Here is an 18059-nt window from a genome sequence, read left to right as displayed (position 1 = left end):
TTGAGGTCACATGCAAAAGGCACTCCAGACAGGTGCTGAAAATTTGTTCAAGCCTTTGAACAAAGGTAATTTTGACTTACCTTCAACCTGTAAATAGCAGGGCTCCCAGGAAAGAGCTTAGCAGCTCTGTCAACCCAGTATTTTGCTCTTCCATCAGTAACATCATTATTGCATAGTAACTCTGCAATCTTCAATACAAGATCTTTCTGTGTTGGGTTCAACTCCACAGAACGCTATTTTTCCGCCATGCAAACATAGGAGTTAAAAAAAAAAAAAGGCAACTTCAACTTATGATCCATGTAGAACAGGTAAGAGTTATGCCCCCGCAAACATACCCATCCACTCAAATTAGTTCAATCTATAAATACAGAGTATATAAGAAAAACCTTTCTACATGTTACCACTAGTCTACAGCACCCATATAAAACTGCTAAAATTCAGAAAAGCGGAAAACTGCAGTAAGCCTGCAGTTTTCTAATAGCAACTAAATTCCAGTTGTCATGACCATTTGCATTACAGGATTCTATAACAGTAGTCCAAAAGGCTATGCATGACTTGGGGAGAATTTAACACAAGGTAGCACAAAGATCAAGTCCAGAGGAAAAAACAAAGATGCAACTTGAAAATATACTACAGAAGCAAACAATATCAAGTGAAGAATCTTCTCTGCAGTGCTTCATGTGCTTTCCATTGTCAAGTGTGTATGAAACAGTCTTCCCAGGAGCATGTTTTCTTCTATGGCTTTGAGAATGCTCTGCCACAGAAGGGTTTTATAGAAATCCATTTATAAAGGAATAAAGCAGAACATTAGGGGTTGTAGTTGAATGTAGTACTTACCTTGTAGCACCCAAAAGCTTTTTCTATGTTACCCTCAGCTTCATAAATTTGTCCAAGAAATCTGTGTGCTTTGGGATCTCTCTCTTGTACATTGAGGTATGTAGATATATATCTATGAAGGGGAAAAAAGTCAATTACTTGACCAGCATTTTTCACTAACATTCCCCCTCCCACCCAAGCTCTAATGGCAACTTTATCTGCCATACAGCACACACAGACATATTTTGTTCTAGATGCTTTGGCCAGACAACAGAAGTATAGACATGTTTTGTTCCAGGCACTTTGTCAAGACCTTTAAGTAAGCAGCAATGTGGTTTATACCTGTACAAATGCTACTTACTCACCAGCCACTATTTCCATTTATTAAAATAACAAAAGCAGGAATTTGTATTAATGGTAAAAACTATTTAATACAACAAGCAAAAAACCAACCATTTCAGCCAGGTAAGTTTTTTCAGTACTATGTAGCTAATATTCTTTTAAATTATTGTTTTACAAAGATCTAAATAGAACTCAATGCCCACACTGACTGCTAGCTTAAAGCAGCATGATATTCGTCTTGGTTTCTCTGGTCTACTTCATATAAACAAAGCTTTCCTTTTACACTTTAGAGAACAAAAAAACAAATGTCCATCAATGCATGTTACCTTTTAGCAAGTTCATATTCTTTTATTTCAAAGTACAGCTTAGCAAAGAGGAATCCTTTCATCGATTTCTGAAGGAGAAAAATGACAACAAACACACTTTAGACATTCGGTACTTCAAAAGTAAATCCCTATTGAGTGACCTTTCTGTTCAGCAATGCCTAATACTCAAGTGACTGGATCTGACAATATTATCAGCTCAAAACCACCCATCCATCATATATAAGAGTTCATTTCTGAAAGTTGTAGTTTTAAGAATGAAAAGAATAAAAGTTTTTGATATAAAAAGGTTACTAAGAAGATAGAGATTACAAGAGAGGAAAACAACAAGCCTTTACATACATGGTACTTCACACATCACTTATTAAAGAGAATGGAAGAATAGTGTAATCTACATTTAGTTTATTGCTTTGCAATGTAGTGAGGAAAAAAGATATTCTACAAATCCAGAGAGATCTGCCATTTAGCCCTACTGGAGTGTACTGCCATTAGACGCTACTAAGTATACTTGTATACGTTTAAGTATAATTGAGGAAAAAGCAACTTCCATTTAAGTAATTCTCAATTTGGGTAAAAAATAAATTTATGTAATAGTTGATTTCTGACTAAAATAATTAAAAAAAACACCCTGGGAGCAAGAGGTGAAACAATCTTTCTGTTACAAGGTAGTTAACAAAGTAGCCAAGGTGGCAGAAGCATGATGGGGAGGAAAAGTGAAAGGAGTGAGTTAAAAGTACTGACAGAGTTACAAGCAAAAAAGTAGCAGGAAACCAAATGTAAAGCTTGACTTCTCAACATCAGTTCAAAAACAATTTTGCTTTTGAACAAAAAAATACTGGAGCTAGCTACATCTATGATTCCAAATAATTGCATATATTTTGAATTCACTTGAATTATAAGTCTCCCTCCCTCTCTCACCACTGTTATTAATGAAAAATTTTAAGAAGCAGTTAAAAATTAAAGCAGGCCTCCTAGGATACCTCAGGTTTCCAGACTGTATTTTTGAAGCCTATTATAAAAGGGAAACACTGAAACATGTCAGAGTAGAGTTGCATTTGGCATCTTCTTTTAAACATGGATGAAAAGAAACCTCAAAATAAATGCTCTGCAGCCTTATAAGCACCCCCCTCATAAAATAAAAACAACATTTTCCACCAGTGACTGTGCTTATACAATTAGTAGTAAGCATTACTTATTAAAAAAAAAAAAAACAACTAAACAAGTAAACATGCACCAGCTGGTCTTAAACATAACAGGAGAAGATTTATTTTGCTTTTGAGCTCAGTAGGAACATCAAAACAATTAAAGAGTATCTATGATTCTGAGAGTAATGTCCTTGCCATTGGCTGTTCTAACCAGCATCCAAAGCAATTAAGCCACAGAACAACTCTGTTGCTGTTAGGAAAGAGATAAAAATAATGATGATGGCCCACATAAAGGCCCTACTGCATAATGGTGAACATGCATGTATTCACACTATAGAACATAGTGCTGAATATTCTAACTAAAAAAAAAAAAAAAAATCAATTCAAGAGCAGTAGAACAGGATCTTTCAGGATTAATCAGATCCCATGAACTGCGTCAGATTGCTCACTGTGATCCTTTTCCAAATACAATGAAAAATGGTAACAAGTTATGCAGAAGTCCTCATCCTTCTGGCCAGTTAATAAAATACAACAGAAAGATTATTTTTTTTCTAGTTCTTCCTCTCCTAATACTGCTATGAAGACAAGAAAATTAATGACACAACACATAAAAAGGAAACTGAAAGTGATTCACGTGTCCCTTGATTAGATTCTTCTGAGAAAACGAAACCCGGGAATCTTTTTCTGAGAAACAAAACTCAGAAAATACAGGAACTAAACTCCTACAAAACTGAAGAAGTCTGTACTCAGAGAACTGATGGACTCTTTAAAACTATACTAGGGCTTACCAGTTGTAAATTACAGGTGCACAGCTCTAGCAAACCACTGCTCCCAGGTCGGGAAAGCTCCTCCAGTACGCCAAACCCCTTGGCCCTTCCTCAGCTTCCCCCACCTCACCCGATTTACAGAGACCCTGAGTAATTAGGTGCTCAGAAATACTTCCAAAGACACCATAACTCACAGAATATCAGAATAGTCAGGAATGGAAGAGACCTCTGGAGATCATCTAGTCCAACACCCTGCAACGGCTCAGTCACCTAGGGCACGGGATACAGGCACGTCCAGGTGGGTTTTGAGTATCTCCAAAAAGACACCCCGTCAGAGAGGGAACCTTTTTCCTCTTACCGCCAAGGACGAGGACGGGCCAAGCAGACCAAGCGCCAGCAGCGAGGCGCCGGGCTCGGCGCGGGGAGCCCGCGGGGAGCGGCCGCCGCCCGGCCCGGCGGCAGCGGGGCCTCGCCGGGCTCGAGGGGCGGCGGTCCCTCAGGACGGGCGGCAGGGCCCCCAGCGCCCCAGCGGGGCGGCCGCACGAACGGCCGCACACCGGCCCCACACCGGCCGCACGGAGCGGCCGCAGCGCCCCGGCCCGCCCGGGCGGGCAACGCGAGGCCGCGCTCACCTCTCTGGGCGACGGAGCCGCGGCCTGCAAGGAGGCGACGTAGCGCTCCACCTCGGGCTTCGTCCGCCTCATCATGGCGCCGCCGCGGCGGCGGGGACCGCGCCCGGCCTCTGTCGCGGCGGAACGCGCCTTCCCGGTCGGCCCGGCGGCCTTGGCCCGGCGCCCGCGGAGGGGAAGGAGGGAATAAGGGAAGGGAAGGAGGGAGGAAGCGCAGGAGCGCCGCGGCCGCCGCGCGTTACGCAAGTTCCCGCTCAGCCGTGCGGCGCGCCCGCCCCCCGCCCCCGAATCAACGGCCGGGCGCGGGGCGGGACCCGGCCGGATCCGCGCATGCGCACGGACAGGGGGAGGCGGTGGAGCTGGGGTAGAAAATCTGTCACGGAAAACTGTGAGGAGCCAAGCGTTAGCATTTACTCACCTAAAAATACAATCAACTCACCTCAGTAATATGTAAAAATATAGATGGTGATAACACATTTATTACCGAAATAGTATACTCTATATATGTGTATATATCTATATATGGATCTATATTTAGATAACCAAAAGCTAAGTAACAATTCTGGCACCCACACCATAAGGACGTGGAACTGTTGGAGCAAGTCCAGAGGAGAGACACGAAGCTGCCAGGTGGAGGAGCATCTCCCCTTCGAGGATAGGGTGAGGAAGTTGGGGCTGTGCAGCCTGGAGAAGGTTCTGTGAAATCCTCATGGCAACCTTCTGGTATCTGAGGGCCTACAGGGAAGCAGGAGAGGGACTCTGTCTGGAACTGTAGTGATAGCACAAGGAGTAATGGGTACAGTTAAAAGAGGGGCAATTTAGGTTAGATACAAGGAAGAAATTATTCACTGTGATGGTAGTGAAGCACTGGTGCGGGTTGCCCAGAGAGGTTGTGGGTGCCCCATCCCAGGCAGTTTTCAAGGCTGGGTTGGATGGAATTCTGAGCAATCTGGCCTAGTGGGAAGTGTCCCCCATGGCAGAGGCTTGGGACTAGATCTTTAAGGTCCCTTCCAACCTGTAATAGTCTATGATTCTATAGTTTGTGGTTCAGAGCAACTATAAATTTAATCTTTAAGCATAAAGACCTTCTTCCTGAGATCCAATGTTCTAGAAAATGAGTCTCCAAATATTGTAGCAGCTGTGGTGAGAAGCCTTTTTTTCCAGACACTGTGGATAGTATAATTAAACAATTAAGCCCTAAAACACAGCTGGGAACATGGACTAAAATATGGACCAGCAACCCTCAAGGCAGGACAGATTTGCAAGTTGTAGTTTTACAGGTTTGGTGGCTCAAGGATGAGCCCTGTGGTGAAATTCCCAGCAGGAAGCCTGAGTCTACTCACTGGAATTAGCCATCTTTCCTGCCAGTTCAGGTGCTTTGGTCAAAATGAGGCCACTGGGCCATGTCTCTGAAGAAATGTAATTAAAAATTTCTCCAGTTCTCAATCTCAAACAACCCATTGACAGTCACAGAATTCCTGCTACACCTAAAATATACTGACAGCCTCACAGCTCTTACCCTCTTTGCAGGAAAAATAAGGAAACATAGCCAACTTTTACTTTTAAGACCAGCAACATCCATGTAAGACCCTGACTGAAAGAATTAATACCAGGTCCAGTACTTTGGCACTGGTCACTGTCTCACCATCGCTGTAGAAGGGCACCCCCTTGTTACCCTGTGGTCGCAGGAGCAGGCAGGACAGCATTGGCTCGAGAGCTGTCGCTGCAGCCTGACTGTGCTCATCGGAACTGAGCACAGGATGTGCCACTGCCGGCAGCAGGAAGGCTTTAGGCTCAGCCCTTCCCCCTAAAGCAACATCCACTGGGCTTTCTGGAGTGCTCCCTACTGCCAGCTTAACCAGGCTTTCTAAAGGAACTTCTCTTGCCCACGCATAATTGATCCATACAGCAGAAAGGGACAAAGCTTCTGAGGCATCCATTCCCAAATCTCAGGCTCATGGATTCCTTGACAGACTTTATAGGGGGTCATGGGTAGAAAAACAGTACTAGGCTCTGCCTCTTTTAGGGAAGTATGTGCAGCTACTCAAATATTTATAATACTTTGGACCAGGAAGTGAGCTTAAACATCAAACATGTAATTGTCCAGGCTGCCTAATTGCTAGCTTGCTGCCTGGCTCTGCTTTGCAACAGCTTTTAACTAATCCTCTTCATGACCATGTGCCAGGGTAGTTAATGACAAAGTTCCCAAGAGAGCAGTATGGATTTGGGGAACTCTCCACTTGAGACAGGACTCCAGTAATAGTATTTTCACCAATGAGGGTGATGAAGCACTGGAACATACTATCCACAAAGGCCTGTGAAATCTTGCATAGTGATATTCACAATTTGGCCAAGCAAGACCTTCTGCACTGATGCAACTCTGAAGTTAGACCCACTGAGCAGATGGCTGAGCTAGCTGATTTCTAGTGGTCCCTTCCATCCAGCATTTTTCCATACTCCATCAGTCTTTGAACCCTGAAGTACCCTCAGATGCTTTGAGTGCTACATCGTGGGGTCTGACATACATGCACTAGAGTTCATGAAACAGAAGGTGCTGCCTTGGTGAAGCATTCACCATCAGGAACTTGGAAATGGAAAAACCCAGCCTGTGTCAGGCCCCAAGGGCCAACAGAGTGGAGGGGAAATCTGAAGCCACTGTGCTGCAGATGGATATAACCCTGAACAATGGGAATATAAGCCAGGTCTTGCCATTCAGCTTTGGGGCTAGTGACCCTTCCCAGCTCTAAGCCATAAGGCTGAAGGAGGAGATGTACAGTCAATGTAACATGAAAACCTAGAAGTCAGTTTTAACTTCAGGAGGAAGCAAGAGTGTGTGTGGTCTACTGAATCCATGGCACAGTCCAAAATTCCAAAAGGGTTATTGTGCTAGTTAAGTAAATAATTTTTGAGGACATTTTAAGCTTTTATAGTCTTCAACAGGGTAAGGGACTGACTACATTTATAAATATTATCCTATTCAATAATTATGTAGGATAAAATAGTAAAAAAATACCCTACCTAGGAATAAACTGGAAGTTTTAGGAGACAGCTTCATTACAGTGAAAACAGGAGAGAAAAAGTTAACAGGAGGATGTATGTTTTACACTCAGACAAAATACTTTCTTTAGGAAAACCTAGTAACTGTGCCAATTCAGAAAATATCCAGAAGAATCAAGGTATTCCTTATGAAACAAACATAAACCTTAAGAAACATAAGGTTTCTTTTATGAACCTTAGAACTACATACAGTCAAATATGCTTTTAGGAAAGGAATATGTCTCTTTTATGTCAGGATAAGAAGGAAGTATTTACATAGTCACAGGTAAAAAGCTCAGGGATCCAAGAGAGCCTTACTGTTTTCCCACCCATCTCAAGCATTTACTCCAGAGAGGTAATAAGAGGTAATACAGGGTTTAATAACATGGGCTTTATTGATGACACAGGAAAGCAGATGTTTTAAAGTAACTAATTTTTCATAAACAGGAAAGAAAGTTTTACTTCCTGTTATGTAATTACATAAAATCTGTTTAAGTCACTAATGTACAAAAATAAAAAAAAAAGTTTGCATACTTCGTACCGTCAAGAAGACCTAAGTAGCTGTATTTTCTATAAGAAAGGGAAAAATAAAACAAATTTGCATGGACAGAAATCAATAGTATAAAACAATTAAATGTATGTTATAAAGAATTTTTATTATTTGTAAACTCAGTCCTTGAGGATGGCTGGCTAAAGAAGTAGATCCTAGCAGGATCAAACCTTGCATATTTACACACAGTGGTGTAAAAGTAATATTGCCAGTTAATTGAAATACACATTTTCAGTATTGTTTTGAAAATCAGTGAAGTCTAGAAGCTAGATTTTAAATGCACATGTTCACATTTCAAATAAAGTATTTCTTGCATCCTGTATAATTAAGGCAAAGTATGTTATCTTTTGAAAATACCTTCTATTATAGTTTATGCATAAAAATATGAAATAAAATATAAAACTATATATATATAATGGTAAACTGTTATGTATGGTCCAGCAGAATAAGGCACAAAAAGTAAATAGAATGCAAAAGCATATATAGAAGTTAATGTGTTATTTTAAGTGGAATATAGCAAAATTCAAGTAGTTCTGAGTATGCTCATTTCTTGCAATAGGAATACATTTTTTATATAAGTATCTCATGCTAAGCCTGATGTAGAAACATTCATCATGTAAGCATAATCTATAATTTTTATCATTTTATGTATGTCATTTGTACAGTGGCTGTATTTAAAAATCTGATAGTTTTCAAACCATTTGAAACAAGGCTCCTTAATGAGACGACTCAGCCTGAAATCCAAGTGTGAATTTTTCCAAGAGGCAAAGTGTACTGGTTCCCTGCCCAAATCACTTGAGCTGGGCGAGTTTTGTCTGCATGCTTAATATGAAGGTTAATATCTTCACTAACATAAATGACAATACACATCCAGAAAGTTGGGGATATTTGCAAAGTTTGTTTTCACAGGTGGTGTTCACAAGCAAATTTTCTCTCTCTGAAGAGTTCCACAGAGAATTAGGGTACAGAATGGGCCACCTGCATCAGTACAATGGCATTATTGGTCAGAAACCTTTCAGGTGAGCTAGTATTTATTTTGGAAGTATCGTCTGTTTGTCAACAAGTAAGCATACATTTATAAAGAACAGAGAATCTTAATATATTTTGGGTTGATAGAAGGCATGCATCAGCATCTGTTTTCTGACTGCAGCCTCAAAGCAGCAACTCCCCCCTACCCCACAAGTAGTATCTGTAAGATTTTCACAAAGGAAGAGGAGAGCAGATGAAGCCTTTACTTCCTTCCCAAAGTTTCAGCTAATTTCTTCAGTCTTTTCTTCAGCTCTAGAGGAAACTTCTCATAACACTTTTTGCAGACAGGCTTCATATCAAACTCAACAAATTTATTCCTAAAACAACAAAGCAAAAGAAACAGACAAAGTTTTAGCAGACAAGATAGTGAAAAAAAGAATTTTTAAAAATTCTCCTATCTAATGTGCACAAGCAAAAAAATAACCCTCCAATTTATACAAATACATAAAGTTACTTTTACAAGTTATATACACTGTAGACAGTGATTACAATACCCTGTTGAGTAAGTTATGCAGATTTTGCCCAAAAGCTCATATTTATTAACTGTGTAATTTAGAAAGCCTTTCAAATCTAATTGTAGACTAAACATAAGATAATGGAATAACAAGTTAGTATTTTAAGTTGCAGTTGCGTGAAAAATATTTTGGTTTTGACTGCCATAAGTTCATGCAAAAGTGCAAAAAAAACATCCTCAGGACTAACCACAGAAGAAAGGAGCAGAGGTGGCGGTGAGAAGGAAAAGAAGTTTACAAACAGATTGGCTTTTTCTTTTTCTGCTTCTCTTTCTCCTTTGCATCACGTTCCCGTTTGGCAAGTCGTCGCTTAAATTCATCTGGCATTTTCTCATAACAGTGTTTGCAGACAGGTTTTAGATCAATTTCAACAAACTTATCCCTTTAGAGTTAAACAAGAAAAAATAAAGGATGGAAAAGGAGAAGAGTTAGGAAGACTAACTGAAGGAAGACCTGAGGAGACAGCGAAAGAGATGGAAAGTACCAAGTGGAGCAAGAGGAAGAGACATTTATTCCTTTGATGCTGCTTACATGTTTTTCATCAGTAACAGCTACACTACAGCAACACCTACACTTTGAAGAGAACCACTGGTATGTGTTGAAGACATCACACTTATCCATAAACTTACTTGAGGGTTAACTTAGTGTTGCAAGTTGAACAAGCGAAACAGTTCACACACCATGCCTTATTCAGAGCAGACACAACTAGGGAGATGGGAAAAAAGAAATCATTAGCCTTACCAATAAAAAGAAAAAGCGATTACAAAAATTTTAAGTTTACATATTCATGAGGTGTGAAGAACAGTCATTGATTCTTGTATCAAGTATTAAGGACCATAATAATGTGGCCAGACTGGCGAGGCACATTTTAGAGTGTAATTAGCAGGACTGTGAAGCATTGATACAGCTGTCCCTGAGGCAAGACCAGCTTAACTTATTTCTGTCTCCTATTTTTCCCTTCCACTTCATCTCAAATCCAGCTGATCTCAGGCAATGGTTCTGTGAGGCCAGGTTCCAGCTTAATCAGAAAATGTTTCCAGCTGAAGAGCAATCCAGCACAATTGTGTTTATGTTTTCATAGTTTTATTTCTCAGATCCAGTTCAGAATGCACTGCGATCAACAGTTGCACTTCCCCAGCTGAAGTAAATAATGTGAGGCCAGCAGCCAGACACTGCTGGTAAATCAGCACTACCAAGGTGAAAAAAAAATGGACTCTCTTTATTCTTTGCTTTGAAGAGAAACGAATTATTTCCTATTTGTTCTGTAGGTAAATCCAGTTCCTGTTCTTTCTCTCTTTCAATACAACTTTCCAGTTTCCCCTGCCAAAATTTTCCTAAGAGAATGCGGGACAGTATTTTTCTTACCATGTTTTTCTCACTTGATCTCTCAATGTTTTTCTCACAGTGTTTTCTCAATAATAAGGAGTATCAAAGCATTGTCACTCAGAGGGTTTTTCCTGCACTATGGGGCAAGCATGTCCACAGATATACAGTTATTCCACTACTTTCCAGCATAACACTAGACAGGTGAAAGTCTTTGCTCCCAAGCATCCCCAGTAATGCAGTCATAAACACCCTCCTGGAAAACTGCTGCTACAGATATTTGTTTCACCCAAAAGAGAACAATACTGGATACCAAATTTGTGACAGCTGACTCAAAATTTGTGTGCAAAAATGAAAGAATAAATGTAATTGAAGACATACACTGAAAATAAAGAAATTAGTGTATACTGTATTATTTTCAGTTTAGAGACCAAAACTTACAATATGGGTGTTGGGCTATATGGTGAAAGGTTAGAATCATACAGAGATGTAGTTATCAGGAAAGTTCAATTTCTGCTCATTTCTGTAGAATTTTCCTGAAAATGAGGACTCTTTCCTCTAAAGCATTTTGAATTGTCATTCTGAAGGCATAGTGTGGTCCAGAAAATGCAGGGAAAGCACATCTACAGAATATATGTCTTACCCTATACTTCCATGACTATAAACTAGTTTATGTCACTTTTTGAATGTTAGAAGCTTCCTCCTACTTTGCTAATGCCTTTGGCCTAGATGAGGCTAATATAGTATTTACTTTGGATGGTAAATAGGCACATAATGTCACATTATTTCAGGTAGACTATTTTGCTTTCAGCATTTTATCAGAGATAGTTATCAAAAAAACCCCAAACAAACAAACAAACAAACTCAAACCCACCCCCTTCTCCCCAAAAACCCAAGCAAAAAATAACAAAACAAACAAATTACTTGCAGTTCTGCCTTTTTAGGACATATGTTTCCAAGTGTGATCATTCCTGGTTTTGTGACATTATCATAAGCCTAGATTTTCAAAAGACAGGTGCTTGCAATAGATAGGTAAATATCTCCAGGATAATGTGAACAAGGCATTAAAAAAAAATTCCTAACAGTGCCCACCCATGTCTTTCAGTATCTAAATATTTTTTCAAATTTGGCTCATGATCCACAAATTCATTTGTGGAGATGCCTGTATGCTCCTTCTTACCCTTGCATGTGTTGTTTTTTGAAGGTGTTGTGGCAGGAAGCCACTTCTGAGCATCTTCCAGCATCTCTGGCCTCTACATATCACTAAGGCGTTTCACAGTTTTCTTTGGCCATGGGATGGTCTTCTACCATCATGAAATGATGGTAGGTTTTCCTACCATTTGGTCTCTGACTAATCCCTTCTAATTTAATTTCTGGCCAAGAGAACATCTGTTTTTGTTTTAATGAAAACCAGGCTGCTTCCCCCTTTCACTTTTAAAGAGAACTTCCATCAAAAAGGAAACTTAAGGAAACAGGGAAGTGCTTACCATCTCCTTCAATGACACGGTTGCAATGGAAACAAACATCACCAAATAGCTGAAGAGGAAAGAGAAGTAATACATTTTTAATATAATGATTTTATTGAAGGTAGCTTATCAAACTAGCAAAATAACTATGTTTCAGCTGATGGGCACAATTGCTTTCCTGTTTGTTCCAGTGAAATAAAGAGAATGCTGGCAAGTCTGGTTTGGTTTGCATCATCTCATCACAAGAATTCTTGATAATATTAAAGATGAAAACATTTATCTACCTTTGATTCTCTGTAAGTATGACTTTGTTTTGTTTCAAGATTTCTCTAATCCTGAAGATTTGAAATACAGCAGTTGGTGTCATATACATAAGGTTACTAACCAGAAAACGTGACATTTAGACTAACATGCATGACTAAAACAATGTATTACTGTAACTGTAAGAAAATTCTATCTTTATTAAAAAAGGAAAATTTCAGACAAAAAATAATAATTATTTATCCAGGGTTAACATTTGTCCACAATATAACAAGAAGTGCCAAAAACTTCATGTATTTTTTTTTTTTTACTGTAGTAGTTAACCTTGGAAAAGACATCCACTCTTACAGACAGTTCTTGTCTGGTGTACATACCTGGCCCATCCTAGCTGCAACACTATTACTATGAATGTCACAGCATTTACAGTCTGCATGTGTGCCAGCACCAATCATCTGCCCTTCATCACTAATGACCAATTAAGAATCCATCTGTAATTAGCAGATGCCATACAACTCCCAGGTGTAACCCCTCCTCATGTATTTATGTAGGCAAGGGAGGTGAATGTGACATGACACAGATGGCTTCCAAAGAAAAATATGTTTATGTATCATGGGGTGGACTCCCCATCCAAGGGCATCTGTAGAGGGGTGGTGCTGCCACATGTAACTTCTACATAAATGCAAGCAGTCACTAGAGGGTGTCTTCTGACAAATTTAGTCTTGCAAGTCTTTATCAGCCTAATGACTGAGCAATGGCATATATCAACACACAGTGTCTTAGAGCAGCAGCTGCAGGGAAACCCATGCCACTCACTGGGGCCTCCAAACTGCAGTTAGTGAGTAGCAAATCTTCTTTAACTTCTTGGGAGAGATTAGTTGTCGTTAGCTGCTCTGATCCACAGACACGTCAAAGCCCCATAACAGCTCTACTTAAGTACCACTAAGCTTGAAGAACAACTTGATACTGATTGTCCTGGCCAGCCTTTATGAAATACCTGCAGTTTTCTTTTTTAATGCCACACAGATTAATAGGGAAACCTGTATAAATTAAACACAACAGAACATATACTAATTGCCATTACACCCAGAGGTGCCTCTAACGGAACAGAAGAATGTCCATGATTTTCCATCTCTATCTGATTGTGAGTTTACCAATTAATGCCATTTTAAAAATATGCAACCTTACCTGATTGTAGTGGGTTTCACAATACGCCAGACCTTTTCTCTCATAATGACGATGACCCAGGAATGGTTTTTCACATTTCGCACAAACAAAATGCTACAAAGAAAATTACAATAAAATTTTTATCTTTTGGAAGTAACGTTATTTTCTTCTGGAAAGCAAACTATGTCCAGTACTTGAACATGGCTGAGGTCTACTAAGCCATCTTGAAAAGCAGAGTTAAAACTTTTGTTTCCACATTTAGATCATTAAAGTAATATTTCTTTTAATGTCTTCAACATTTCAATCCAAAAGTTACAAAACAAAATCAAGCAATGGAGTCTCAATTTTTATAAATGAACAGAATTAAGAGTTATTAAATAATCTGCATTATCATTACACCCTTGTGAAGAAAGCATTTCTTAGAGGAGACTTTCAAAACAACAGAAGGAATAAACAATTTATCTAATTAAAATGGAAGATGTGGAACTAAATCTTGTATGTGGCCTTGAAATATGAACTCTCACATGAACTGTTCAAGAAATATGTACCTAGGGGTTTTATGATGCCTAGTAACATGGTTGCCACAGATTTGACTTCTTTTCCACATGTACTGCTTTGAACTTTGAAATTTTATTTTGTAAGGATCTTGCTCGGCTTCCTTTGAATTACTGATTTTAGTTTCACAGTCAAAGCTCCTCTGTAAGGTGGCAAGTAACTCCTATTTCACAGTGGAAGACCAGCCACAATAAGGCTGAAGAGGGATTTGGAGAAGGCATTTATAATCATTGCTGCAAACTTTGAGAATCCTTTCATTGAAATTGAACAGCAAAATCACAGCTAAATATGCTAAGGTTTACATTTGTAAGAGAGATCCTATAGCATCTGATGTTTACCTCCACATGCCATTGTTTGCCCATAGCATTCACCACACGGCCTTCAATTGGTCTCCTGCATGCCCCACAGATGGGGACACCCATTTTGTCATGGCAGGGTAAGCAGTAGAGTTCTCCTTTCAGCTCACGAGCATCAGCAGTAAGTTCCTTCCTGTTCAGAAGTTAATGAATTGAGAGCATGAAAAAGGTCACTCAAAAATGTCAATTCTTGAGAGTTTCTACTCTCAAGTGTAAAGTGAAGTGAAAAGTGAAGTGAAAAGAAAAATTAGCATTTGCTTTGGAAATTATATTTATACTACAGTAATGCAGCAGCATCAAATATAACACAGTTCACCTCTGATCTCAGTAAGCTGAGACCAGGCTGCAAAGAGAGGTGCACCAAGTCTCTCTGGAAACAGCTACTGACCTATTGTCATTCTGCTTAAGCAGCACAAATCTGCATGTGAAAGCTGCACATGTTTGGTTTATATTCTGGCACTTATCGCCAGTTTATTTTAGATTTGCATAACTTCAAATGAAAGTAAAATGTAGTCCTCTATATCTAGTTACATTTTCCTTGTACCAAACATCAGAGAAAGAGAACTACAGACCCACATGAGCTAGGTTTATTCATTTCCCATTGCAGAATCTTATAAACTCTACTTTTTAGTAATTTGCATGGTTAGATACTGAGAACAGCTAAACCTTAAAAGTGACTGTAATCACAAATACTCTCAACTGGTTGCCACTGATATACTGTTATTCAAATCAGTCTTTGCTGTGGCACTGATATAGTAGCTTCCTTTGTGCCAGAAATAAACTAAGAATCCATGCTATGTCCTACAATTCTCCATGCTCCAATGCTCATCCTACATCTCTGCATCAGTGCAGAATGTAGAAATGTGCAGTTTCATGTGTTGCAGAAGAGAGAACAAAGTTTGGATGCTGTTGAACTAAAAAAAAAAAACCAATATAGGCAAGGCAGTTATTCAAACAACAGAAGAGAACCACTTCTCTTCCCCTTCTAGCAGAATAGTGAGCTATCATTTGACTACTATAGAAATGGTATCTGTGTCAATACTTTGTATTCTGTAAGGTACCACCTTGTCCTGTAGAGTCCAATCTTTCTTTAGTCCCCAGCAGGTCAGCTGTTCTTTGAACCCCACCAAGCCAAAAGCAGTAACACACATCTGGCCACAAGACATCCAAACCCCACCCCCTCTTATCAGTTGTACAGGACAAGTTTTCACTTTAAATTGATGGAGCAAATAAGCCCAGCATTTTCCTGTTTCCCTTTGTAGAACTCGGGTTACCCGCAGTTTGCACAGTTGAAATGATCAGGGTGGTAAGGATCGTTTTTGAATATGAGAGGCTGTTCATCAATAATAGCATGACACTTCTGGCAAATGTACTTTCCCAGGCCTCTGGCTTTTTCCTTGTTATGGCAAGGACGGCAGAGATGTCTGAAATGGCATAAAAAAAGAGAACTAAGTATTGCTACCAGGTACTAGAGTGCAAAATGCAAACAAAAATCTCTCAGAACCTCATTTCAATCAGCTCTTTTTTGAATCTTGTTAAAACAACTTCCTTGCTAAGGCAAATGAAGTTCAAAGTACCAAAATGATTGCCCAAGCTCAGGGTGATCATTCTAATTTTCTGTCACCACAGGAGTATCATTTCTTCATCTGAGTTAAAGCTGTATTGAAACACAGAAAACAAGGTTTCTTTGGGAGTCTCATTGATGAATGTTTTACTTTCAAAATCTTAAACATTTAGAAGCTATATAAGCACACAGGTCCTACTTCTGTAGAAATTCTGTATATTATATTATACATAAGAAACCAATGGCCATATAATCCACTTGTAAAACATTCTTTTGATCACAGCTGGCAAAAATATCCTACTCTTTGAGGGGTCCTACTGAACATTAAGCAATTATTATTAAATATGGTTCCAAACTAGACTAAAATTGGAGAACCAAGTTGGAAAAAGAAAGTAAATATTTTTATTTTAAAAAATACAATGCTTCTGTATCTGAAAGTTTTCTCTATTATTACATATAACAATGACCCCAAAAGGTCACTGGATAAAGAAAATGTTTGCCATGAAACTTGGTGTTGAAGCAGGCAAAATGTAGATATTTTAAGATCTTGTGGTTTTGTGATGCATGATTAGACCATGTCACAATGCTTCAGTTGCTCCATTCAAGCTGGAAAGCCTCAGGAACCAAAACCTCTCAGTCCCACTATTAGTTCATTTAATTTATGGTCAGTTAACAGAAGGAAGAGTGGAGACTTACCTGCCAGCATTCTTGACAAATCCAATATCAGCCAATACTGCTTGGCAGATATCACAGCAGAAGCAGTCTGGATGCCAGCTATTGTTCATGGCTTTAATAACACGACCAATAATGAACTCACCTGTAAGAAACACAACATCAGGATGTAAAACACCATACTAGACAAACTTAAAAGTAACTCACAAATGAAACCCTACAATGACTACAATCATAATTCCTTTCCTTACCTCAAAATTTGGTAGGACACATTGCTTTCAATATCACAGTTCTGATTCCAAACCCCGGAAATTTGGGGTTGTTTGTTGTTTTTTGTTATGGGTTAAAAGAAAACATTTTTTGCTGATAGAGGACCTTCTGCCATTTACATACAAGTCCTTCGACATGCACACTCCACCTTCTCCCTGCAACAATCCTCATTTGGTCCCTTCACTGTTCTCAAGCTGTTAAGAAATTTATGGAGTACTTAATATAAGAAGGGATTTCTTGTGTTCCAATAACTTTTCTCCTTCTTTTCTTTAAGAGTATGACAATTTAAACTTGCCATGTACATAGCAGAGGTTTCTACTCCACTAGGACCAAGCCTTGAAGGCATTCTATACTCAAGGTACAACAGAACTGAGCTTGGGTGGCTGTGGATTCCTGCAAAAAAAACTCCCATGGAATCCAAATGCAAAGGTGCAGTGAAGCTGCAGAACAGTAAATCCAACACAGACAACTTCTGACCTACCACAAGGAGTCCTGTCCCATAAGGCATTAAAAAAATAATGTGAGAACTATTGTTTTGCATGCAGTGTGACTGTACTGCACATGTGACTTAATTGTTCTCACATTAATTATCCATCATATGTGACTTAATTGTTCTCTATGCTGATGGACAGTGTGGCCAGGGGTTCTGAGCAGTGCAAAATGTGCAGGGAGCTCAGCCCAGTGCTGTCAGAGGCTGAGTTCTGGCTTTTGAGAACAACTCCAAGAGCTGCCAAAGGGAGCAAGCAGGCAGGTAATGGTGTGGATGATAACATCCAGCATGAGACTGTAGCATTCTCACAAAGTCATGGCTTTTCAAGAACAAATCTGATGGAGTCCAGACATGTCAGGAATGCTCAAGGCCTCATCACTGACAACAGCCCCATTGACTTTGTCTGTGTTTATTAAGTACAAGCAGTGGAAAAGCCCAGCTCTGAGGAGAACTTTGATGAGGTTTTAAGGGTGCTGGCAATACCAGGAAAGAGGATAGAAGCTGGAACTGTGGCAACTGTGCAGGAGAAATCCTGGAGATAGGCAGCATAGATCCTCACAAATTGGCTCAAACTCATTTCTTCCTCTACTTGTTCACATCTGCAGCCTTAAATTCATAGTTGCATAGCATTTGCTTCCCTTCCCTTCTCCCTTGGTGTTCACTGAACACCAAGTGAGCCCTCCACAAAAGGAAAGGCCTCACTGAGATAGCTTTAGCATGTTGCCAAAGGTGCCAAAGAAACACAAGGGCTTCCAGAGCAGTTTAGGGAATAGTCAAATAACAACTTCC

General features: G+C 39.6%; 2 protein-coding genes across 15 annotated transcripts in view; both read right to left on the bottom strand.

Annotated features, from left to right (window-relative positions):
- The window catches only part of LOC110478774 (E3 SUMO-protein ligase RanBP2), a 33566-nt gene extending 29227 nt beyond the window's left edge, over positions 1-4339 (bottom strand). For 2 of the 3 annotated variants that reach the window (XM_085583355.1, XM_085583364.1), the window contains exons 1-4: positions 4026-4339; positions 1485-1552; positions 838-949; positions 81-233 (exon numbers count right to left, since the gene is read on the bottom strand). In XM_085583355.1, coding sequence (XP_085439481.1) covers positions 81-233; positions 838-949; positions 1485-1552; positions 4026-4100 — 408 coding nt within the window. In that variant the 5' untranslated portion in view covers positions 4101-4339. Of the gene's footprint in view, positions 1-80; positions 234-837; positions 950-1484; positions 1553-3587; positions 3705-4025 lie in introns of those variants that run through there. The other variant, XM_085583369.1, reaches the window with a different exon arrangement.
- Positions 4340-7429: 3090 nt separating this feature from the next.
- Positions 7430-18059, bottom strand: part of LIMS1 (LIM zinc finger domain containing 1) — a 67655-nt gene continuing 57025 nt past the window's right edge. For 7 of the 12 annotated variants that reach the window (XM_085583554.1, XM_085583577.1, XM_085583543.1 and 4 more), the window contains 8 exons: positions 16535-16655; positions 15549-15698; positions 14257-14407; positions 13385-13477; positions 11960-12008; positions 9779-9854; positions 9340-9531; positions 7430-8954 (listed from right to left, as the gene is read on the bottom strand). In XM_085583554.1, coding sequence (XP_085439680.1) covers positions 9384-9531; positions 9779-9854; positions 11960-12008; positions 13385-13477; positions 14257-14407; positions 15549-15698; positions 16535-16655 — 788 coding nt within the window. In that variant the 3' untranslated portion in view covers positions 7430-8954; positions 9340-9383. The remainder of the gene's footprint in view (positions 8955-9339; positions 9532-9778; positions 9855-11959; positions 12009-13384; positions 13478-14256; positions 14408-15548; positions 15699-16534; positions 16656-18059) is intronic. The other 5 variants (XM_077781555.2, XM_085583588.1, XM_085583580.1 and 2 more) reach the window with 1 other exon arrangement.

This window comes from Lonchura striata, chromosome 1, assembly GCF_050655825.1.
Source record: "Lonchura striata isolate lonStrDom1 chromosome 1, ASM5065582v1, whole genome shotgun sequence".
In the NCBI taxonomy this organism is placed as follows: domain Eukaryota; kingdom Metazoa; phylum Chordata; class Aves; order Passeriformes; family Estrildidae; genus Lonchura; species Lonchura striata.
The sequence above is the reverse complement of the archived record's forward strand: the minus strand, read 5'-3'. Positions and strand labels throughout refer to the sequence as shown.